Source organism: Narcine bancroftii, chromosome 4 (assembly GCF_036971445.1).
Source record: "Narcine bancroftii isolate sNarBan1 chromosome 4, sNarBan1.hap1, whole genome shotgun sequence".
In the NCBI taxonomy this organism is placed as follows: Eukaryota; Metazoa; Chordata; class Chondrichthyes; order Torpediniformes; family Narcinidae; genus Narcine; species Narcine bancroftii.
Window position 1 is genome coordinate 32,675,177 of NC_091472.1, and position 26,498 is coordinate 32,701,674.

Below are 26,498 nucleotides of genomic sequence, written 5' to 3' on the forward strand. Positions count from 1 at the left end.
CCAAGGTCAATTACAAAACATTAAAAGGACTTCCTGCTGATAATTTCACCACTTCCTTCATCCTTTTCCTAGACACCTTGCTTGGATGTTTGGAGGCTAACCATGCAGAATAGAGAAGGAGCATCCCATTCCATTCTTGTGCTCCAAATGTTTACTTCATTCAAAAAATAATCTCCAAGAAAGCAGGTTTTTTTTCCATTCAAAAATGTTCTTTTACTTTTACAAATTGATTTAGTTATGTCAAAAGAGTGGATCTGTTAGATTTAAAATCCTACAATTTCTTACCCTAAATACAGGATTGGCTCCGTGTTCCAATAAACATTTCGCAGCTGACAAGCAAAGGTTTGATGCTGCGATGTGCAAAGATGTGCCAAAGTTGAAATCACTGCAGGTGGCATCTACCTCTGTCAATAATCAGGTGCAGAATAAAGTTACACATTTAATTTCAAACAAAATCATAAGATAATGAGATTTTTTTTTCAATCTCATGTTTCAATTTCATTATCACTATAAGAAAATTGAAATGTTTTTAGCCACTACATTTCATGACAGCATCATCGACATCAGAGATCATGAAACATTCTCTTAGCAACACAATATCAGAACTTAATAAAATTACTTTTCTTCCAACACCAGCTATTTTGTGCTTTGTGATTCCAAATTTTATGATGAAATACAAGATTCATCACTTTAATTTCATATGGAAGGATTTCAATTTAATTCTAATCATACTGTATAATTTACAAACATTTAAAATTTCAGAACAAGCTACGTCTGTCATTTATAGCTGCATTAAAGAACAAGATCAATTGTACAATTGTTCTAAATCAATATATAGAGGTACCAACTAGAGAGAGGACAATACTAGATCTCCTATTGGGGAATGAGACAGGATAGGTGACAGAAGTTATGTGTAGGGGAGCATTATGGCTCCAGTGATCCTAATGCCATCACCTTCAAGTTAATTATGGAGAAGGACAGGTCTGGGCCTCGGGTTGAGTTTCTAAATTAGAGTAAGGCCAATTTTGAGGAAATGAGAAAGGATCTAGAATGTGTGGATTGGGACAGGTTGTTTTCAGGGCAAGGATGTGAGAGGTAAGTTGAAAACCATCAGAGGTGAAATTTTGAGAGTAGAGTTTGTATGTTCCTGTCAGGATTAAAGGCAAGGGTAGCAGGCATAGGGGACCTTGGTTTTCAAAGGATATTTGGGATCTTAATTGGAAAAAGGGAGAGGTGTATAGCAGGGTATAGGCAACATGGAGCAAATTAGGACCTTGAGGAGTATAAAAAATGCAAGAAAGAGCTTTGGATACCTAATCTATTTTTTTCAAGGAATCTATACCAATCCTCGAAACCTACATCCAGCAGAGATGGCTGAAAAAGATGATTGTCTATAATGGGACTAGCCAGAAAAATACAATTAAACCCATATCCCAGATAACTTTGCTTCTTTAGAACAATTATCAACCAAATTTAATCTTTTTAACAGACATTTTTTAGATATTTACAAGTTAGACATTTTGTCAGTCCAAGCTTTCTTATTTTCCTAAAATCTCAAATGCTAATGTTCTTGACTCATTTTTTAACTTATTTTTTTTTCATGCTGGATTAATATCATATATTTACAATGATTTATTGTATTTATGATCAGCTTCAATAGCTAAGATTAAGAATGATTGGGAACGAGATCTGAACATAACATTTTCAGATTAAGATTGGTACTCTATTCTCAACTTGATTAATGATCCTTTATTTTGTGCAAGGCATTGCATATTACAAGTTAAGGTGGTACATAAAGCACTATGTCCAAAGTTAAATTATCTAATTTTTAATCATATATTGAACCACTATGTGAGAAAGTAAAATTTTTGTAACTTCACTGATCCATATGTTTTGGGAGTGCCCAAATTTAAAGAAATTTTGGAAAAACATTTTCCAAACTTTTAGATCAAAATAGAACCATGCCCATTAATTGCTTTGTTTTGTTTTTCACGTGAGGCAGATATACTCTGTTTGCAACTCAGGAGAAAGTTTTAGCCTTTATCACGCTGATAACCAGATGAGCAGTTTTATTGTCATGGAAAGATGACTCTTCACCTATCCATACACAGTGGTTATATGATGTAATGTCCTATTTAAGCTTGGAGAAAATTAGATACAAATTTAAAATATAAAGTTTCAATTTGTAAAAATGTGAGGCCCATTCATAGAATATTATCATGATGGGAAGAATTAAGAATTTTGAATGTTCCGAAGATTCTCTGTCTGACGTCTGGATGTCATTATTGATCCACAATTTACCCTTTCTTTTACAAAAGTTACCTTGATTAGAGGGAGGGGGTAGATTAGATTTAGTTTTAAGGTTTTTTGGGGTTTTTTTTCTTTTTATCAATTTTTATTTGGATTAATTTGGCAAATATGGGTTTCAACATGGTTATCATTGATTAATTCAATAATTTATTTCTCATGTGGGTTAAGGAACTGCCTAATATAATTCCATAATTTTTGTTTGTACTTGTATGTGTATGAGATGACTTATGCGTTTTCTTTAAAATTTTGTATATAAGTGTCCATGTTAGACTCAATTAAAATATTTTAAAAAGAAAGAAAAATGCAAGAAAAAACAAGAAAGAAATGAGGAAGGCTAAAAGAAATTGCAGAGGCTGTGGCAGAAATATCTTAAATGTCCTTAGTCACAGGTGAGGTGCTGGAGGATGGGAGAGTGGCTCACGTCGTTCCATTGTTTAAAAAAGGGTCCAAAAGAAACCTTTGAAATTACAGGCGGGTGAGCCTGATGTCAGTAGTTGGTAAGTTATTGTAAAGTGCTTGAAGAAATCCTATATACAATTATTTGGAGAGCCAGGGACTGATTAAGGATAGTTAACATGGCTTTGTGCGTGGTAGGTCATGTTTAACCAATCTTTTAGAGTTTTTCGAGGACGCTACAATGAAATTTGACAAAGGAAAGGCTGTGGATGTTGTCTACATGGACTTTAGTAAAGCTTTTCACAAGGGAGGGTAGTCAGGAAGGTTCAGACATTAGGTATTCGTGGTGAAGTAGTAAAGTGGATCTGAAAATGGCTGGATGGGAGAAGCCAGAGAGTACTGGTGGATGATTACCTGTCAGACTGGAGGCCTATGACACAGGGATTGGTGCTAGGACCATGGTTGTTTGTCATCTACATCAATAACCTGGATGATAATCTGGTAAATAGGATCATAAAATTTGCAGATGACAGTAAGATTGAAAGTGTTGTGGACAGCTAAGAAGGTTTTCAAAGCTTGCACCAACTGGAAAAATGGGCTGGAAAATGATAGATGCAATTTAATGCAGACAAGTGTGAGGTGCTGCATTTTGGAACGACAAACCAAGAAAAGACAAACATGGTAAATGTTAGGGCACTGAGGAGTGCGGTAGAACAGAAGGATCGGGGAATACAGATACACAATTCCCTGAAAGTGGCATCACAGGTGGATAGAGTTGTAAAGAGACCTTTTCGCATCTTGACCTTCATAAATCAAAGTATTGCATCTAGGAGTTGGGATGTTATGGTAAAGTTGGATAAGACATTGGTGAAGCTAAATTTGGAGTATTGTGTGCAGTTTTGGTTACCTAATTACAGGAAAAATATCAATCAGATAGAAAGAGTGCAGAGAAGATTTACTAGGATGTTGTCCAAACTTCAGGAACTGAGTTATAGGGTAAGGTTAAACAGGTTAGGACTTTATTCCCTGGAGTATAAAAGAATGAGGGTAAATGTGATAGGTATTTAAAAGTATTAGGGGATAGACAGAGTAAATGGTGGTAAGCTTTTTCCACTGAGGGTAAGTGAGATACAAACCAGAGGATGTGGGTTAAGGGTGAAAGGCGAAAAGTGGGGGAACTTCACTTTGGTGGTGGGAGTGTGGTACAGCTGCCAGTTGAAGTGGTCAATCCAGGCTCAATTTTAACATTTAAGAAGAATATGGATAGGTACATGGATGGGAGAGGTATGGAGGGCTATGGACTAGGTGCAGGTCAGTGGGACTAGGCAAACAAACGGTTTGACACAGACTGGAAGGGCTGAAGGGGCCTGTTTCTGTGCTGTAAACTTTTTATGGCTCTATGATACATCAGTTTTATTATTCCACTTGCTTCCAAACCTATATTCTTAATATTGATCATCTGATTAGATGCTGATCCTCATCTCAGCTATGCACAAAACCACTGTTTTGTTAAGAATACCTTTTTAAAAAATAAAAGGACATCTAAAATTTACTGGCTTCACAGTATTTCAAAAGCAAATACCAATACAACTTTCACAAAGATAAAATTATTTACCTCCAGCATTTGCACCCTTCAAAATTATTCTTATTAGTTCAGGAACATCAAAATAGGCAACATAATGCAAGGCATTCATGTTAGTCCAACGGCTTCTGATATTGACATCAGCTCCCATTTCAATCAGTCGTGAAGCAAACTTGGCAGCAACCTCTGCATCCCCTGGATAAATAAAAGTTTTAAAAATTCATAAAATTGTGGGTCGGTAAGGCGTAATACAAATTATAAGTCACAGTAAAGTAGTATATAAGGTGCCACAATGAATAATGGGATACAGAAGACAAGAGTGTGCATAATTAGAAAAAATACATACACACAGTCAATGTGAATTAGAACCTGAATTAAGCAAAAAGCTTCTGACAGTGAGTACCCATTGTTAGAAATAACATAGCTTGCAGTTTTCAGTGGTTTGGAGATGATGAACAGGTTAGCAAGAGGAACAATGGGGTAACAAGAGAGGCAGGGGAGGAATATAACAAATATATCCAAGTAATTATGCATATACTCATATTTCAAAGTCTGTTATCAGATACTGTCAAGGATGAAAATATCAAACCCAAGCCCAACCTATAACATCTAATAAATGGATAAATAGACACATCCATAAATAATTCTTGTGAAATAAGCATTTTTAAAGGTTTGAGGCCTTCTCTGGAATTAGACATTTCAGTTGCTACCAAATACTAACCAATTTTGAGGAAATTATTGATTGCACTTTCAAGCTGTGAGGCAATGTGGAATACCAATGCTTAGGCATATATAACAGGGAAGCTTCAGAGGCTTCCTTCCACTACACTTCTATGGGATCTAGGGCAACTGATCTGCACATCTTGCCACAAATGATGCAAATGAAATTTTGAGGGTCTATATGGATATTGAAATTTTGTCCACATCGGCTTGTTTGCACTTGGATTTCACAGATTTGAAAACTAAGTCCTTTGTGGTGAAACACGTCTTTTGAGTGTTTAGTGCAAGATTTATCCTCCTGCATACTTTAGTGAAGGGATCAATCAATTTGGAGCTCAGAAATTAATTAACTATTATCTGCAAACTTAATGACTAAGTGTTGAGTGTAAATCTGGAGATAACTAAAGTTTTCGACTTAGTGGGTAGATTAGCTTGACTTCAGCGGGTAAAGTTTTGCACCAGGAAAGGTTGAACACAGAAAGAGAGCTGTATGCAGGCTTGCTTAACACAATGCACTGAAGCTCTGGCTAATGGGGAGTCTAAAGTTTAAGGCTGTTTGATTTATTTAAACTTCTGGAAGAGATGCTATTAGCATATACATGTGAAATTACTTTAAAAAGGCCTTTTTCCATGATTTATGCTTTAGAGAAAGGAAACAGAAATTATTTTACATGTCTTGTGATGAGAATTTTAGGAAAAACGTATTATTGGAAAGAGAGGCATTCTGAAACCAGAATAAAGATGACCATGCTGACAGAATTGAAAAACAGTAGCCTCTATAGAGAGGTGCTGTTCTATATTGTATTATCTTTATCATAAGAGATACACAAAATCAGTGACAATAAAGAATAGCTATGTCTCTGTCTCTTTAACAAAAGACGACAGCTTCAGGATTGAAGACACAGTAACAAGGAAAGTTAGTGTTGTGTGTTACACCTGGAAAAAAGGGAACATAGAATAAGTGGCCTTTGAAATAAGGAAGATCACTTCGCTGTCTCTTTGGAAAAGAAATGATTCTACTGGGTCCATTTTTGCATGGTCACTTTGTTTAACCCTTTTCTAGGTATGTGAAATCATCATGGAAGAAAATAGCCACTTTGCTGTTTTTATGAGCTCCTGTTTTAGTAAAATGGGATTATCACTGCAAGGGATAGTATAGAAAGGATGGACTGAATGGTCGCCATTAACATTTCGCACAACACAAGTCACAGCCCAGTAATAATTCGATATATTGGAAGAACTAGTCACAGTCTGTTCCAGAATTTAATACATTTGCAAAGACCTTGTGATTTTACAAGGGAGAATCATGCTGACTGCTGGAGAGGAAACAGCTCTTTGAAAGCAGCTCTTGTGGCCAGCCAGTTCTGTGGAATTCAGAGCAAAGCATGCTATGTGGATAGGGCTATCCTAGGAGGGTCTTTTGGGAAGCAAAGTGCTTCATTTTGATTGTGACTAAGAGTGGAGGTCACTTGGAGAGACTGCTTCATTTTAAGTGTGGCTAGCAGTGAAGTTACTTGGAGAGACCGGTGCCATGTTCTTGGAAGTTTTGTGGAGGCCGCCCAGTTTGAGACTTTCCTACAAAAGGAAAGGAACAGGAGCTCGTGTGGATTCAAAGGCAATACAAGAAGAATTTGTGAATCTGTAGCTGCCACAACTCTAGTCGTCCCATCAGTTCAACATCAATTCTTCACAGTCATCCTACACGACCATCTGTACATATACACATTGGTGATCGTATCTGTATCATCACAGTTTTGTAAAAAGTTAGTTTTGGGTGGTCAGGGAAACAAAGACAACACACAACCAACCACAGAGCAGAGTATTTTGCTCTCTTACCACTGATAAGAAAAGTCTCAACCACCAGTCAATCGGGACTGGTATGCGAAAGAATACACATGAATCAGAAGAGGGGGATCAGAGGTGGAGAGGATGAGTCACTATCTCAGAAGATCTTTCCTGGAACCAACACACCAATGGCATCATGAAGAAAGCCTCTACTTCCTCAGGAGTTTGCAGAGGAGATAGTGGAGTTGTTCAAGTGAACCGGTATGGACTTGAAGGGCCGACATGGCCTGTTTCCGTGCAGTAAACGGTTATATGGGCTCTTTGTTTCCTTTCTTTTTTCTCTTTAATACACCTAAATTTAATAATTGTATTATGAAATATTCAGTTAGTATTTTGGATGTAGGAGTGGAGGTGAAAAGTTGGACAGTTATTAGATTTTGTGAGAGTTTAGATGGCTGATATATTGAATTTTATTGGTATTAATATAATGGGATTCAGAATCAAATGAAGCGGAAAAACTATTAGTTTATATGAAAAAACTTAAAACAGACATAGCTTTTTAAAGGAAATACATTTGACAGAAAAAGAACATCAAAAATTAAAAAGAGATTGGGTAGGAACAGTAATAGCATCATCTTTTAATTCCATGTCTATAGGTAATTAATAAAAATTTACCAGTTAAAATATTGGATATCAATATAGATGTAGTGGGGAGGTATGTTATGGTGAATTGTCAGATTTATTCGGAGCAATGGACCTTAATGAATGTATATGTTCCAAATGTAGATGATGGCAAATTTATGCAAAGATGTCTATGAATTTATCAAATTTCAAGGGGATTTAAATTTTGTTCTAGATCCTAAATTAGATAGATGGGGAGACAGAATGATGAAAAATAAGGTAGCAAAAACAATAACAGATATAGATTAAGTGGAGGTATGGAGAAAAATCCACCCAAATAAAAGAAATCATTATTTTTATTCTTTTCGATTTAAAACATATTCGTAGATGGATAAGTTTTTAATTTCTGCACAACTTCACAATAGAGTACAAAGAATGAAATATCAAGTCCGGTTTTATCAGATCATTCACCTTTAATTTTGTCTATTTCATTGGAAGAAGAACAAAAGGTAGGTTATAGATGGAGGTTAAATACTATTTTCTTGAAGAAAAGGGAATTTTGTGTTTTTATGAGGCAACAGATAACTTTTTTTAGATACTAATAAGGATTCAGTTGCGAGTAAGTTTGTATTCTGGGATTCAATAAAGGTTTATGTGAGAGGTCAAATAATGTTATACTGTAACGGCTACTACGGTAGAGCTACAGATATAATACAAAAAACACACGCCAGACTAGTCAACTGAAGACAGATTTATTCAGGGTTTATAGGCTTCTTTTATATACTTCATGTCCCGGGCTCCACGAGACAAGGTGGGACATCACAATGAGTTTGCTGCTGATCCACGGGACCGGCAGGTTTAAGTGTCCCACGCCTTTTGGCAGGAGACTCAACAGCTCAACGTGCCATTCTTCAGCACTTGGTTTCTCTAGCATACGGTCAATGTGAATAGGCAGACGTTCGCATTATGGTTCTGCACACCTGCAGAACCGCGCCGGCAACAATTTGCATTGCCACACTGTGTGCCCGCTCGGACCGCTACACGGCCGCTACATCACCCCCCCCCCCCCAGAATTGTCACCGGAAATTAAAACACCAGTTGCATGTGCCTTAGGAGGACGCCCACGCCATCTGGGTTGGGGACATTGAATGGGTGCAGGGGGATCCATATGGGCAGGCTTGGGTCTGTCTACACTAAACAGCTGTGAATATCCCCCAATGTCCAAAGTAAACACAACTCCATCCCTCTTAATCACGTGGAAAAGGCCCCCATATGGTCATCGTAATAGCGCTCCTGGGTCCAGCCTGCGTACAAAAACAAAATCAGCGTCGAGGAGGTGTGGGGCCACATGTTGTTTGGGGGTTCCATGTCAGCTGGTAGGAACAGGGTTCCTGCTAGTGATACCGCGTCGAAGTTGCTGAAGGACATCCAGGTCAGAGTTGGTTGCAAAATAAATGTCCCCTGGAACTGTAAGGACCGTACCATAAACCATCTCTCCTGATGATGCAGACAAATCTTCCTTTGGGGCTGTGCGAACTCCCAGTAGAACCCATGACAATTCATCGATCCAAATGGGACTGGTGAGATGGGCCTTAAGCGCAGACTTTAGTTGCCGGTGGAAACATTCCACAAGGCCGTTGGACTGTGAATGGTATGCCGTAGTGTGCCGATGAACTCCCTACCACATGTTTCAGTGTCACTGGATGGCAACGGGATGGCCTCTAGCCAGCGCGTAGAACGGTCCACCACTGTTAGAATGTATCTCATGTTTTGAGATACTGGTAATGGCCCGACCAGGTCCACATGCACGTGTTCAAACCTCCTGTGTACCGCTGGAAAAAGCAGAAGAGGTGCTTTGGTGGGCCGCTGAATTTTGGCCGTCTGGAAGGAGGCACATGTACGTGCCCATTGAGCAGCGTCTTTTCTTAGTCCATTACATACGTATTTATTTGACATGAGCTTGACTGACGTTATGATGGATGGATGAGACAAACCGTGTATCTGGTCAAAAAGGCGTCACCTCTCCATGATGCCGGAATCAATGGTCTAGGGTAGCCCAAAGACACGTCATAAAGGAGGCTTGGGCCGCCCTGTTGTGGTGCCACTCGTTTGTATGTCCAGGTTAGTAATGGCTGTACTGTGTGTCTGAATATCGGGGTCTAAAGGACTGCAGAAATTTCTGGGTGTGATAAACTTTTATCACTGGTTTATTCCTCCAGCTGCTCACATTCTTTGGCCACTGTTTCAGATCGCCTTCACCAAGCACAGGGACGTTACCTGGACATCAGAAGCAGAAGTTGGTTTGGAAAAAGCACGGACTGCGTCTACCTTGCTGTTTTAGGGATATCATCCTTATGGATAGGCATCTGATGATATCCTTTGACCAGATCAACCTTGGAAAAAATGTGGCCATGGTGTAGATGGGCAGTGAAATCCTGTATATGAGGAATTCGGTACCTGTCGGGTGTTGTAACATTGTTAAGCCTATGGCAATCGCCAAAGGGTCTCCAACCACCTGTTTTCTGGGGTACCATGTGTAATGGCCAAGGTCTGTTGGAGCATCAAATGATACCCAACTCCTCCATTGCCATAAACTCCGCCTTTGCCTGCAGCAGTTTATCAGGTGGAAGACAACAAGCTTTGGCATGAATCAGTGGGCCTGAAGTGTCTATGTAATGAGACACACCATGGGCTGTTTTTGAAGCATTGAAATTAGGAGTGAGAATATGGGGAAATTCGTTGAGCAGGGCAACATAGACATTCTTGTGGAGCATATGTACTCCAAGCTGGGAAACACTCCCTTTGCTGCATGCCAGCGGGTATGTCTGAAAAGTGATGGCATGAACCAAATTTTTCCATTTCACATCCACCAGTAAGCCAGGGGATCGTAAAAATTGGCTGAGCAACAGAAGCTAAGACGCAATTCCAACGGAATCTGGTCCCTCCTATTCCAATTGAGATCCGTCCCGTGTCAAAGCTTGGAATGATAGTTCCATTTGCCACTCAAAGAGCCAGGTGTTGTCATTTATGCGTTCTTTCAAAATAGGTAGGCAGGAGTAGACTGACCTCAGCACCTGTGTCTGCAAAAAACTTGAGCTTGCCCGCGTCGTCATGAAGATACAATACGCCAGAACTTGCGCCAGTTGTCGAGGCCACTAATGGCAGCCGGCTCTTTTTGTTTCCTGCCTTTTTCATTTAATAGGTACAGTCAGCACGTTCCTCCTTCTTTGATTGAACTGTAGATACAGGAGGCTTGAAGGATGCCGGAGATGTATCTGCTGCCAAAACAGGTTGTACTTGAGCAGACTATTGTGCAGGAGTACGATAGAACCTGTCAGCCTTCTGTGCTATATCAAGGGGTTGGTGGAAATCCATGCCAGCGATGGGTATGGCAACACAAGCTGGGAGCTTTGATAGGAATAGGGTTTCAAAGAGCAGGCAATGAGAATGACCATCTGCAAATGCAAGCATTGCATTCATTAGGTCCAATGGATTCCTTTCACCCAGGCCTTCCATATTCAAAAGCCGCATGCCATGCTCATGCCTTGTCAATTCCAGTGTATCCAGGAAAAACTGGCGGAACCTGGTGTACTGGTTTTCCACCAGGGGATGGCGGCGTTCAACGCAACTACAACATGCCAGAAACTTGTGTCCTCCGCCATTATGCCCCGAAGATGAAACTGAGTTTCATCCTGAATAAGCCAAGCCCGAGGTTGATAAGTCCAGAAAGGAGGCAAGTGAAGACCAACTGCGTTAACTGCCGCCGTGGCAGCAGCTGCTGCTGTAGTTGTGTCCATTTTGACTGTAGACTCAGGCTTCGGCTGAATCTTGCAGTCAGGGTCACCAATTGTAGTGGCTACTATGGTAGAGCTACTGAAATAATACAAAAAACACACGCCAGACTAATCAACTGAACTGATTTATTCAGGGTTTACAGGCTTCTTTTATATACTTCATGTCCCGGGCTCCACAAGACAAGGTGGGACGTCACAATGAGATTACTGTCGATCCACGGGACTAGCAAGTTTAAATTTAGCCTTGTAAATGTCCCACGCCTTTTGGCAGGAGACTCAACAGCTCAACATGCCATTCCTCAGCACTCGGTATCTCTTGCGTGTGGTCCTGGTGAGTAGGCAGACATTCGCGTTATGGTTCCGCACGCCTGCAGAACTGTGCCAGTGACAGTTCGCATTGCCGCGCCCACTCGGCCTGTTACACAGCCGCTACATCACTTCAAAAATAAAGAAAGAATAACTGAAAGAAGTAACTCAATTAGGTAAAGAAATAATAAAATTGGAGAAGGAAATTCAAATACATAAAGATGAGAAGAGAAAATTGTTAGAGTTGAAGAAATTAAAACAATGCTGTGCATTCTTATAGAGTGGAGAGAGATACAATGAGAACACAACAAAAATATTACGAGTTGGGTGAAATGGCCCATAAAGTTTTAGCATGACAATTAAAAATTGATTAGATTTCTAGAACAATAATTGCTACAAATAAATTATCAGGACAGATAACATAAAATGCGGGAAATAAATGATAATTTTAAAGACTTTTTGCTAAACTTTATCGTTCAGAGTCTAAGAGAGATTAAATTAAAATAAGAGATTATTTGAGACAAATTAAATTACCGGTGTTAAGGGAGGATGAAATGAAAAGATAGTCCGAGAATTTTTCAGAAAAAGAGTTTATGAGACTTTAATGTCTCTGCAGAATAATAAGGCGGCAGGTGAAGATGGTTTCCCACCAAAATTTTAGAGTTTAAAAAGCTTTTAAAACCTGTATTGATGGAGGCATTAGATCAAATTAAAGAGGTTTATGATCTACGTGAATCTTTTAAAACAGCATTAATAACTAATTTCAAAAAAAAGGAAAGATTGTTTATAGCCTTCTTTATATAGGCCTATATCATTATTGAATACAGAATATAGAATTGTATCAAAATTGTTAGCTTAATAGGCTAGTTGAATTTTTTCCAAAATTAATAAATCTAAATCAAACTGGTTTTATTAAAAATAGAAAAGCAGCAGATAAAATAGTTAAATTTTTAAGTTTGGTAAATATAGCACAAAATAGGAAAATTCCCGCGGTAGCATTAGATTCAGAGCAACCATTTGATCAATTGGAATGGGATTTTTTTTATTTGAGACACTTAATGCTTTTGGGATTCCAAATACTTTTATAAACTAGATAAAGGCATTATATGATCAACCAAATGCAAAAGTGATTACGAATAAATAAATCTCATAACCCTTTTTGCTTGTAAGGTCTTCTAGACAAGGTTGATAAAAGATTGACAAAATTTAAATGGAAAAATGAAGCAATTAAATACTTAGGAATTAAAATTAGAACAAATATAAGTAATTTATTTAAACTACATTATTTGCCATTGTTAAAAAAATTGAAAGATGGATTTACCCATAACGTTAATAGTATGAGTGAATTGTATTAAAATTAATAATTTTCCAAGTACACAATATTTGTTTCAATCATTGACCATTCAAGTACCTGAATTTTTCTTTCAAAACTTGAATAAAATAATATGTGAATAGGTAAAATGTCAAAAATTAATTTAGAAAAATTAATGTGGAAATTTAATCAGGGTGGATTAAGACTACCAAATTTTAAGAATTATTTTAAAGTAGCGCAATTGAGGTTTTTGTCTTCCTTTTATCAACGAGATGAAAAACAAGCTTGGATTCAATAGAAATGAATAAAATTGTTGAAACTATTCTGGAGTTAATTTTGTATAAATGGAATCGTGACTCATTTAAAGGAACTAAAGATTTTTCCATATAGAAACATATTTTAAACATATGGAATAGAATTCATAATGAGAGTGGAATTAAAAATTATCAATTACCAAAAATGTTGTTAAAACCTGTATTGATGGGAGAGATTTAAATATACAAATTCAGGAGGAGATTCGGTCAAAATTATGTTATGAAAATGTTAAGAAATCAGTAAATATTAGATATCAAATGGTTCACTATAATTTCCTTCATCAATTATATTATACTCCACATAAGTTAAATGGACTTAGTCCTAATTATTCAAGTAAGCGTTTTCAATGTGCGAAAGAAATAGGGTTTTTTTTTTACATTCAGTGTGGTCTTGTGAAAAAGTGGAAAGGTTTTGGAATAAACTGAGTTTATTATTAGGACAAATTATGAAGATAAAGATACCAAAGGATCCAAGAAATATTTTTACTTGGAGATAAAATTGAAATTGGACAAATACCAAGAAATTTTTTTTTAAATTGCAATAGCAACTGCAAAGAAATGTATAGTGATATTATGGAAAGATGATAGAGAAGTGTTATTAAGTAGATGGTATAATGAGATGTGAAATTGTATACCTTTGGAAAAATTATGTAAAGTTTGTATATGATAATATTAATGTATATTAAATGGTAGGTGTCTCTTTTCTTTCCTTTTCATACTTTTGGGTGGGAGTGGGAATGGGGAGAGAAATATAAAAGTTTTTTTGTATCATTGGGTATGGATATTTGTTTAATACTTTATTCATTTTTTACCTGTAATGATCCACACAATTAAATAAAATATTTTAAAAAAACATTAATTCTGGTCATCAAATTTCAAAAGCCTACAATTTTTTTTTCACACTATGAACCATATTAATCAAAATACATACAAACATTTCCCTCTCGAATATACACAGTGGCATTTTCTCACCTTTTTTCCCTTCCCTCCCTCCTTCCCATCCCCCTCCAAACCCATTAAACTTTCAACATATACAAAAAGATATACAAACCCATTAAACAATGTCAACACACAATGAAAATAAACAAGAAAATTGTGTCATCTATTTTTACACTCTGGATCAGGTCATTTTGTCTTCTTCTCGTTCTATCATTTTAGGGGGTGGAGGTCCGCGATAGGCCCTCTCTGTTGTGTTCCATGTACGGTTCCCAAATTTGTTCAAATAATGTGACTTTATTTTTTAAATTATATGTTATTTTTTCCAATGGAATACATTTATTCATTTCCATGTACCATTGCTGTATTCTCAGGCTCTCTTCTGATTTCCAAGTTGACATTATATATTTTTTTGCTACAGCTCAGACTATCATAATAAATTTTCTTTGTGCTTCATCCAATTTGAGGCCTAATTCTTTACTTCTTATATTACTTAGAAAGATCTCTGGAGTTTTTGGTAGGTTGTTTTTTGTTATTTTATTTAATACCTGATTTAGATCTTCCCAAAACGTTTCCACTTTCTCACATGCCCAAATTGCATGTACTGTTGTTCCCGTTTCCTTCTTACAGTGAAAACATCTATCTGATACTGTTGGGTCCCATTTATTTAACTTTTGGGGCATGATATATAGCCTGTGTAACCAATTATATTGTGTCATGTGTAACCTCGTATTTATTATATTTTTCATAGTTCCAGAGCATAAATTTTCCCATATTTCATTTTTTATCTTTATGTTTAAATCTTTTTCCCACTTTTGTTAGGGTTTATAGCTTATTTCATCATTTTCTTTCTCTTGCAGCTTGATATACATGTTTGTTATAAATCTTTTTATTATCATTGTTTCTGTAATTACATATTCAAAGCTGCTGCCTTCTGGTAATCTCAGTCTGCTTCCCAATTTGTCCTTTAAGTAGGTTTTCAGTTGGTGGTATGCAAATATTGTACCATGAGTCATTCCATTTTTGTACTTCATTTGTTCAAATGATAATAAATTATTCCCCAAAAAACAATTTTCTATTCTTTTAATTCCTTTTCTTTCCCATTCTCTAAAGGAAAGGCTATCTAAGGTGAAAGGGATTAGTTGATTTTGCGTCAATAATAATTTTGGTAGTTGGTAATTTGTTTTTTTTTCCCTTCTACCTGAATCTTCTTCCATATGTTGAGTAAATGGTGCAGTACTGGTGAACCTCTATATTGCACCAGTTTTTCATCCCACTTATAAAGTATGTGTTCTGATATCTTCTCCCCTATTTTATCTAGCTCTATCTTGGTCCAATCTGGTTTTTCCCTTGTTTGATAAAAATCTGATAGATACCTTAATTGTGCTGCTCTATAATAATTTTTAAAGTTTGGTAGCTGCAAACCATCTTGTTTGTACCATTCTGTTAATTTATCTAGTGCTATCCTCGGTATCCCCCCTTTCCTTAAGAACTTCCTTATTATTCTCTTTAGTTCATTGAAGAATTTCTCTGTTAAGGGAATTGGTAACGATTGAAATAAGTATTGTATCCTTGGGAAGACATTCATTTTAATGCAATTTACCCTCCCTATCAATGTTAGTGGTAATTCTTTCCAATGTTCTCAGTCTTCCTGTCTTCTTTGGCTTGGCTTCGCGGATGAAGATTTATGGAGGGGGTAAATGTCCACGTCAGCTGCAGGCTCGTTTGTGGCTGACAAGTCCGATGTGGGACAGGCAGACACGGTTGCAGCGGTTGCAGGGGAAAATTGGTCAGTTGGGGTTGGGTGTTGGGTTTTTCCTCCTTTGTCTTTTGTCAGTGAGGTGGGCTCTGCGGTCTTCTTCAAAGGAGGTTGCTGCCCGCCGAACTGTGAGGCGCCAAGATGTACGGTTTGAAGCGATATCAGCCCACAGGCGGTGGTCAATGTGGCAGGCACCAAGAGATTTCTTTAGGCAGTCCTTGTACCTCTTCTTTGGTGCACCTCTGTCTCGGTGGCCAGTGGAGAGCTCGCCATATAACACGATCTTGGGAAGGCGATGGTCCTCCATTCTGGAGACATGACCCACCCAGCGCAGCTGGATCTTCAGCAGCTTGGACTCGATGCTGTCGGCCTATGCCATCTCGAGTACTTCGATGTTAGGGATGAAGGCGCTCCAATGAATGTTGAGGATGGAGCGGAGACAACGCTGGTGGAAGCGTTCTAGGAGCCGTAGGTGATGCCGGTAGAGGACCCATGATTCGGAGCCGAACAGGAGTGTGGGTATGACAACGGCTCTGTATACGCTTATCTTTGTGAGGTTCTTCAGTTGGTTGTTTTTCCAGAATCTTTTGTGTAGTCTTCCAAAGGCGCTATTTGCCTTGGCGAGTCTGTTGTCTATCTCGTTGTCGATCCTTGCATCTGATGAAATGGTGCAGCCGAGATAGGTAAACTGGTTGACCGTTTTGAGTTTTGTGTGCCCGATGGAGATGTGGGGGGGCTGGTAGTCATGGTGGGGAGCTGGCTGATGGAGGACCTCCGTTTTCTTCAGGCTGACTTCCAGGCCAAACATTTTGGCAGTTTCCGCAAAACAGGACGTCAAGCGCTGAAGAGCTGGCTCTGAATGGGCAACTAAAGCGGCATCATCTGCAAAGAGTAGTTCACGGACAAGTTGCTCTTGTGTCTTGGTGTGAGCTTGCAGGCGCCTCAGATTGAAGAGACTGCCATCCGTGCGGTACCGGATGTAAACAGCGTCTTCATTGTTGGGGTCTTTCATGGCTTGGTTCAGCATCATGCTGAAGAAGATTGAAAAGAGGGTTGGTGCGAGAACACAGCCTTGCTTCACGCCATTGTTAATGGAGAAGGGTTCAGAGAGCTCATTGCTGTATCTGACCTGACCTTGTTGGTTTTCATGCAGTTGGATAACCATGTTGAGGAACTTTGGGGGGCATCCGATGCGCTCTAATGGCTAATATTTTAATTTGTATAGGTGGCTTAAATTATTATCTAATCTAATACCTAGGTTATCAGATTGCTTGTATTTGCCATTTAAATGGTGATTCTTTTTTAAATTCTGTATAATCCGCATTACTCATTGGCATCGCTTCACTTTGATTTGCATTGATCTTGTACCCCAATATTTCTCCATATTCCTTCAATTTCTTATGTAGTTCTTTTATTGATATTTCTGGTTCTGTTAAGTATACTATGATATCATCTGCAAATAAACTGATTTTATATTCCTTCTCCTTTATTTTTATCCATTTTATTTTATTTTCTGTTCTTATCAGTTCTGCCAATGGTTCTATTGCTAAAGCGAACAGTGAGGGAGATAGTGGACATCCCTGCCTAGTTGACCTAATTAATTTAAATTGGTTCGATATATATTTCCATTTACTGTCACCTTCGCCAATGGTCCCTTATATAATGCTTTAATCCAATTAATATATTTTTCTGGTAGGTTGAACCTCTGTAATACTTTGAATAAATAATTCCATTCTACCCTGTCAAAGGCTTTCTCTGCATCTAAAGCAACAGCCTCTGTTGGTATCTTATTTCCTTGTACTGCATGGATTAAGTTAATGAATTTACAGACATTGTCCATTGTTCATCTTTTCTTAATAAATCCAGTTTGATCTAGTTTTATTATTTTTGGTACACAGTCAGCCAATCTGTTTGCTAATAGTTTTGCTATTATCTTATAATCTGAATTAAGTAGAGATATTGGTCTATACAGTGCTGGTGTTAGTGAATCTTTCCCCGTCGTTGGTATTACTGTAATTATTGCTGTTTTACATGAATCTCGCAAGTTTTGTGTTTCTTCTATCTGATTCATTACTTCCAGGAGAGGAGGAATTAATAACTCTTTAAATCTTTTATAGAATTCTATTGGGAGTCCATCCTCTCCAGGCGGTTTATTGTTCGGTAGCTTTTTTAATATATCCTGTATTTCCTCTATTTCAAATGGTTTTATCAATTTGTTTCGCTCCTCTTCTTGCAATTTCGGTAGTTCAATTTTAGCTAAAAATTAATTTATTTTGTCTTCTTTCCCTTCGTTCTCAGTTCGGTATAATTGTTCATAGAATTCCTTAAAGTTTGAATTGATCTCTGTTGGGTTATATGTAATTTATTTGTCCTTTTTTCCTTGATGCCAATACAGTTCTTTTAGCTTGTTCTGTTTTAAGTTGCCAGGCTAGTATTTTGTGCATTTTTTCCTCCTAGCTCGTAATACTTCTGCTTTATTTTCGTTATGTTCTTCTTATACGTTTGTAATGTTTCGTATTTTATTTTTTTTGTCCGCCAATTCTCTTCTTTTTGTTGTATCTTCCCTTGTTGTTAGTTCTTTTTCTGTACTTACTATTTCCCTTTCCAACTGTTCTATTTCTCGATTGTAATCCTTTTTCATCTTAGTTACATAACTTATTGTCTGCCCTCTAATGAAGGCTTTCATTGCATCCCATAATATAAATTTGTCTTTCACTGATTCTGTATTTATTTCAAAGTACATTTTAATTTGGCTTTCAATAAATTCTCTAAATTCCTGTCTTTTAAGTGGCATGGAGTTTAATTTAAAGGCCTACACTTGAACACTGAATTTAAAAGGATTAACTTTGAAGTAACTTTCTAGATTTTGGCCGGGGGCTGTAATGGTTTGGGTATATCACACACACACACACACACACACACACACACACACACACACTAGACATCCAGTGTTGTTTGCCTAATTTGCCTTTTCTTTTGTTCATGCATTTCTTTATATGCAGCAAATCCTTCAAGAGCATTCCTCCCCATCAGTATAAAATATTCAGTGTTTGGGTCCATCTCTCCAACATTCTTCAGCAAGGTGTTTAAGGACTGCAAAAAATTTGGCTAACCCTTTAACTGTTAACTTCTACTGCACCTGTTTTTCTTCTCCTCTGCAGTTTCCTTTTCCCTTGCCTCTTCTACAACTATTCGTTCTTGCCCTAACTCAGCAACTCTTCATTTGTTAGTCCCTCAGGCACCACATCTAGGGGTTTTTCAATATCCTCATCATCTATGTCTAGCAGATGTTATTTACCATGTTGACAACAGTTCTATTAATCCTTGCAATCTCATCATCTTTTTCAAATCACTTAACATCATGAACATACTGCTTCAGTATTTTTCCATATGCCATTCATGCACTCTTTGCTCACATTATCCCAGGCCCAAGCAAGGTTCTTTATGCAGTGTAAAATGTTGTACTCCTTCCAGAGCTACATTAGTGCCTTGTCAGTGTCATCAGTTACGGCAACAGCCTGAGCAAAGGTTGTAGGCCTTGAATACTGCCATAATCCTTTGGTCCATTAGCTGGATTCAAGAGGTGGTGTTTGATGGGTGGAACATCAATTTGATGTTAGGGAGGGGGTCACCAAAGAAAGATGGATATCCTGGAGCATTGTCAACAATTTGCAAAATCTAGAAAGGTATGCCTTCTTCCGAGAAGTACTTCCCCATTTAACTGGCATAGCAATCGATAAGGGCATCCTGAAACTGCATTTGTGTCAAACAGGACATTTTATTTGCTCCTGTAATAAACCAGTATAGTGTGTTTGTTAATGTTCTTGAAAGGCCTGGGATTTTCACTATGCCAAATAAGAAACGGCTTTAACGTGTAGCCAGCAACTTTGCCTCCTAACAACACTGTCACTCTGTCTTTAAAAGCCTCAAAACCCGGCATTGACTTATGGATAAAGATCCTTTCAGGCATTCGCTTCCAGATTAAGGAGGTTTCATCCACATTAAAAAATTTGCTAGGGCAAATAACCTCCCTCTACAATATTTATTTGAGGTTTCAACAATTTTTTCTGCTGCCTTCGCATCAGAACTCACCACTCGCTTTCACAGTGAATTACATTGTTTGAAGCAGCTGAATCACCCAGAGCGAGGACTAAACTTAATATTGTAGTCTGGTCCTGCTTTCTCTTTAAGCACCTGGAACAAGCTTCAGGCCTTAGCAGTGATCATCAACATGCTGAGGAGGACTTACTTTTGTGTTTGGTCCTCAATTCACATCATTATCAATTTCTCCATTAAGTCCTCTCGCATTTTTATTAGCCTTGTAGCCTTCAGTGGAGCTGATCTTTTAACACCTTGGAGAATTTTTTCTTTGATTTTGAGGGTCATCATGATTATCGACTGTGATATGCCTAAATCACGACCAAGAGTATTCAATGTTTTTCCACCTTTTGTTTCACTTCCAAATCAATGCTACTTCTTTTCCTCTTGCTGCTGCTATTACAAGAACTGGCTTTATTGTGTTTGGGAGCCAGGATAGATAGAAAGTACAGTATCTACGTACATGAGCCTTTGTATACAAAAGACGAGATACACGTTGCATGCCAGAAGTTGTTACGTATGTCTGGTTGTGTCTGCTACATCCTATTCACCAATTGGGATTTATGAAATATAACCTTATGGGACCATGATGATGGACATATATGCGCTCGGACGTTGCCCAAATGGATGTTAAGCAGCTCATACCTGCAAGCTCACACCAAGACACAAGAGCAACTTGTCCGTGAACTACTCTTTGCAGATGATGCCGCTTTAGTTGCCCATTCAGAGCCAGCTCTTCAGCGCATGACGTCCTGTTTTGCGGAAACTGCCAAAATGTTTGGCCTGGAAGTCAGCCTGAAGAAAACTGAGGTTCTCCATCAGCCAGCTCCCCACCATGACTACCAGCCCCCCCACATCTCCATCGGGCACACAAAACTCAAAACGGTCAACCAATCTCGGCTGCATCATTTCATCGGATGCAAGGATCGACAACGAGATAGACAACAGACTCGCCAAGGCAAATAGCGCCTTTGGAAGACTACACAAAAGAGTCTGGAAAACAACCAACTGAAAAAACTCACAAAGATTAGCGTATACAGAGCCGTTGTCATATCCACATTCCTGTTCGGCTCCAAATCATGGGTCCTCTACTGGCATCACCTATGGCTCCTAGAATACTTCCACCAGCGTTGTCTCTGCTCCATCCTCCACATTCATTGGAGCGACTTCATATCCAACATCGAAGTACTCCAGATGGCAGAGGCCGACAGCATCGAATCCACGCTGCTGAAGATCAAACTGCGCTGGGTAGGTCACGTCTCCAGAATGGAGGACCATCGCCTTCCCAAGATTGTGTTATATGGCGAGCTCTCCACTGGCCACCGAGACAGAGGTGCACCAAAGAAGAGGTACAAGGACTGCCTAAAGAAATCTCTTAGTGCCTGCCACATTGACCACCGCCAGTGGGCTGATATCACCTCAAACCGTGCATCTTGGCGCCTCACAGTTCGGCGAGCAGCAACCTCATTTGAAGAAGACCGCAGAGCCCACCTCACTGACAAAAGACAAAGGAGGAAAAACCCAACACCCAACCCCAACCAACCAATTTTCTCTTGCAACCGCTGCAACCGTGTCTGCCTGTCCCGCATCGGACTTGTCAGCCACAAACGAGCCTGCAGCTGACGTGGACATTACCCCTCCATAAATCTTCGTCCACGAAGCCAAGCCAAGGAAAAGAAGAACCTGTATTGAATGCATTTTTGAGCATCTTATTTGATTATCAATGAAAATACCAAATACGTTATTTACATATTTATTTTGCAAGATGTGGAACCATGCAATTTGTCATTCATGAATGAGCCATTAATTTTAAGAATGAAATTGTAGTTTTGATGAAAAAGTGTTAATTATGATTGATGATGAGTACTCAATTCTTTCTTTCTTTCTTTGGCTTGGCTTCGCGGACGAAGATTTATGGAGGGGGTAAAAGTCCACGTCAGCTGCAGGCTCGTTTGTGGCTGACAAGTCCGATGCGGGACAGGCAGACACGGTTGCAGCGGCTGCAGGGGAAAATTGGTTGATTGGGGTTGGGTGTTGGGTTTTTCCTCCTTTGCCTTTTGTCAGTGAGGTGGGCTCTGTGGTCTTCTTCAAAGGAGGTTGCTGCCTGCCAAACTGTGAGGCGCCAAGATGCACGGTTTGAGGCGATATCAGCCCACTGGCGGTGGTCAATGTGGCAGGCACCAAGAGATTTCTTTAGGCAGTCCTTGTACCTTTTCTTTGGTGCACCTCTGTCATGGTGGCCAGTGGAGAGCTCGCCATATAACACGATCTTGGGAAGGCGATGGTCCTCCATTCTGGAGACGTGACCCACCCAGCGCAGCTGGATCTTCAGCAGCGTGGACTCGATGCTGTCGACCTCTGCCATCTCGAGTACTTCGACGTTAGGGATGAAAGCACTCCAATGGATGTTGAGGATGGAGCGGAGACAATGCTGGCAAAGATTTTGATGACCGCAACAGAAATCTAGGTTAGTCATGTTATTTGGTTTTACTTAAAGAGAAAATCACCTATCAGAAAAAAATGTTAATTTTACAAGTTTCACTGAAAAAGCACAAAGGAAATTATTAATGAAAAATGTTTTGCCACTCACCAATTCCTTGAGCGCCAGCTTTGCAAGTATAATGTAGGAGTGTCATATCTGTCAAGCCATCTCTATCATTCACATGGCATCCTCGACTCAAAATCTGAAAGCAATTGGATCAGAAAGAGGATGATATAAGAACTTTTTATTTCCTTAGCAAAAATTAACCAAATAGAAAAATTAATAAAACTGCAGATGCCAGAAGCTGAAACAAAAAATGAAATGCTGGAAGAACTCAATCTGTCAACCAGTATCTGTGGAAAGAGAAACAAGTCAATGTTTTGGGCCTATTACCCTTCCTCAGAACTGGAAAGAGAATAAAGAGTTTTCATACGGAGATAGGTTATGGCAAATCAGTTGGTAAGAAGCATGAGTAGTGACCATTTACAAGCCATTTTAAAGAAACAAGATGGTGAGAATGACAAATGAGGAAAGGAGTCTACAACAAGTTGTAATAATTCAGTGGTTATGTTTGAGGCCCTCTGTTGTAAATATACGACAGCCACAACATCAGTGCAGACTAACTCAATGCTTTACTATTACATACTACAAACATTACTACGAAGCATTCAGTATATATCAGTTCCCCACATCAGCACGTACACGTAATGGAGTCATATCCAACACTCTTCCAGTATCCAACACTCCATCCAGCAATATATAGTTTTCGAAATGTACAGGTGATTCATTTGGATCTACAGAGAGGGATGGTATCAGTCGGGGAACTTTGTTGTTGTAAAGGAGCTCTAGGCTTGATCGGTCAGGATATAACTGGGCAGTGGAGAAGATGATCTTGGCAGTCTTTTCGGAGCTTGGGTGCGAAGATCTAGCGGGCTGCTCGCCTGGTCTCTGGTTTCTTGCCTTTCTTGATGGTATCACCTAGGTCAGTGGTCTTGGTCCTTCTGTGAGCCCTTCCACATGTGATGGAGATGGTTCTACTGGTAGCCAGGTTGGCCGCTCACTGAACACACCATCCTTTCCGGCTTCGGGTGTCATTGCGACGTCCACTGGTCAATGTCTCTTTTCCATATCATGTCCCCCACTAGGATGTGATAGGAGTATGGGCTGAGTTTTTTCAGGACTAATCCCTGCACCCATGGAGCTTTGTGGATGCAGAAGTCTTGCACCAACACTGATTTTCCCACTTCAATCGATTTCAGGTCTCTCTTAGCTGAAGCTGTCTGTTGCAGTCTGAGGCTGATATTTGGATGTATTGCTGACAATCTGGTGCTTAGATTTCTCCTGAACATCAGCTCTGCCAGTGTTCTTTTGGTGGTTGAGTGTGGTGTGTTCCGGTAACTCAGCAGGAAATCGGCGATTTTAAGGGAAAATGACGAGTCGTAATTTCGTCTCATTTTCATGGCTTCCTTGAAAGTTTGTATGAAACTTTCTGCTTCTCCATTTGTATTGGGATGGTCTGGTGCAGACAGTATGTGGCAAATGTTATTGTTGCGCATGGAAGCTTTAAATTCTGCTGATACCAATTGTGGGCCGTTGTTGGAGATGAGTTCAATGGCTAATCCATATGATGCAAAAACTCCTCTGAATTTTTCAATGGTCTGACCCACAGTCGTTTTTTTCCAAGCGGATTATAATTGGCCATTTTGAGTGTGTGTCGACTACTATCTGGAAATTCTTTCCCATGAATGGCCCCGCAAGGTCTTTGTGGATCTGACGCCATGGTTGTGATGGTCATTTCTATGGGTTTGCTTCTGCCTGAGGTCCTTTGGGATGTGCATCCTGGCAAGTACTGCACCTTCTGAATGTGTGCTCGATATCTTCCCCTATGGAAGGCCACCAGGTGTGCATCCTGGCTAGTGCTTTCATACACACTATCCCTGGGTGGTTATTGTGTAGTTCAGCCAGGACATCTTGCTGCCACTTCTTGGGAATGACAGTCTAGGTTCTCCATAGTAGGACAGTTCACCACATCTGGTGTAATAGGGTTTCATTTCCTCTGATATTTCCTGATCTTCTGGCCAGCCATTGTTCGTGAAATAGAATATTCTGGACAGTATTATATCTTTCTAGGTTCCCTTACTGATCCCCTTTGTCGTTATCAGAAGTTGATTCAGTTGGCTTTGATTTATTTGTGTTTTACTTCTGATGTCTATTTCACAATTGTTTCGTTCTGCTCTGTATCTGGGAGTGGTAAGCAGGAGAGGGCATCTGCGTGGTTATTCTGTAGCGCTGGTTTGTGTTTTAAATAGCCAATAGCATTACCCACCTTTGAATTCGAGCTGCCACCGCCATCAGTACTCCTTTTTTTAAATTCCAATATTAGAGTCACTGGTTTGTTGTCTTTCACCAATGTAAACTTATGTCCATATTTGGTGAAATCTTTTTACCCCAAAGATGATAGCTAGTCCTCTTTTCAATTGAGCATAGTTCCGCTTACAAACAATTAGTGATCGGGAGGCCACAGGTTGTTCCCCCTTTTCAGTTTTCTGTGACAGTACGGCACCCAATCCCACGGGCGATATGTCTACTGCCAGGTTTAGTTCTTTGTCCAGATTGTAATGAATTAAGACATGGTTACTGCTTGTTAAAAATATTTTTAATTATTCAACAGCTCATTTGGTTTCTGTGTTCCAGTACCATTTCTGATTCTTCTTAAATAGTTCATTCAGGTATTACGTAACATAGATGTGTTTGGAATGTGTCGGCCTAGTAAATAATGGTCTACTAGGCTCAGAAATGATTATAGTTCAGTTTTGTTGGTTTGGTAGGGAGCATTCCGTACAGCTTCTGTACCCTCGTTGTCCATTTGTACCCCTTCCTGATTGATGATGAAATCCAAAAAGGTCACTGATGGTGCCATGAACACACATTTGTCTTTTCGTAGTCAGACGTTTGTTTGTTGTAGTCGATTCAGAATGATATCTAAGTTAGTTAGATGCTCGGTGTTGTCCCTGCCAGTAATGATGTTGCCTAAGTAGCAGCCTACATTGAGTCCTTGCAGTAACTTGTCCATAATTGCTTGGACTATGGCAGGTGCTGCTGATGTTCTGTACGGCATGTGGGTGTATGCAAATAATCCCTCAGGTGTGTTTTTTGGTTACATATTTCTGGGAGCTGTAGTCTAGCCCCACCTGTTGGTAGGCCTGTGACAGGTCCAGTTTAGTGAACTTTTGTCCTCCAGTTAATGTTTGGAATAGTTCTTCAGCCTTTGGGATGGGATGTTCCGGAATTTGTAGTGCTTGATTGATGGTCACTTTGTCATCACCGCAGATATGTATTTCTCCATTTGACTTGCGTATTGGTATGAATGGGATTGCCCAATCGGAGTACTGGATTTTTTCTAATATTCCTTCTTTCTGCAGTCTATTAAGTTCCGATTAGATTTTTTTCTTTATTGAGAAAGGTATGCCTTTGGGTTTGCAAAATTTGGGTTCTGCTTTGGGTTTCACATGTAGTTTGGCTCATACCCCACAAATTTTTCCCAAACCATTTTCAAATAACGTTTTAAAACTGGAGCCACTTTGAGGTCCATGGTTTGCTGCAGGTGTTCATCTCACTTTTCTTTGTTCTTTTGACTGATCCAGCTGAAGGTTGCTTAACCAATTGTGACCGAGCAATGCTGGCCCCTCAGTTTTCACCAGATAGAGGGGCAACTGGTTAGATTGATTCTTGTACTTAATGCGTACCTTGCACTTTCCAAAAACTTGTATTTCCTCCCCCGTAACAGTTTTTAAGATGGTGTTCATTTGGAGCATCTTTGTGTGTGGTAGCAGGCGCTCCTTCATTGTTCTGGACATTAGGGAAACTGCTGCTCTTGTATTTAGGTCCATCCATATTGGTTTCTTGTTAATGTGGCCATGGATGTAAAAATGTGGCTCTTTATGGCCCAGTCCACAGATGTGAATTACTTGTATGACATGTTTACTTTTGTTTGGTTCCTCTTCTGATTCATTGGTATCTGTGTTTTCAGTGCCTGGGCTTTCTCAAATTGTATTTTTCTGGAGCCAGGCTGGTAATCTTTCT

General features: G+C 39.2%; 1 protein-coding gene across 10 annotated transcripts in view; it reads right to left on the reverse strand.

Annotated features, from left to right (window-relative positions):
* The window catches only part of LOC138760434 (CAP-Gly domain-containing linker protein 4), a 396,307-nt gene that overhangs the window by 309,802 nt on the left and 60,007 nt on the right, over positions 1-26,498 (reverse strand). For all 10 annotated transcript variants that reach the window (XR_011355597.1, XM_069931024.1, XM_069931023.1 and 7 more), the window contains 3 exons: positions 22,524-22,617; positions 4,322-4,483; positions 286-404 (listed from right to left, as the gene is read on the reverse strand). Coding sequence is in view for 9 of the 10 variants with exons in the window: in XM_069931024.1 (XP_069787125.1) it covers positions 286-404; positions 4,322-4,483; positions 22,524-22,617 (375 nt within the window). In the remaining variant the exon portion in view is untranslated. The remainder of the gene's footprint in view (positions 1-285; positions 405-4,321; positions 4,484-22,523; positions 22,618-26,498) is intronic.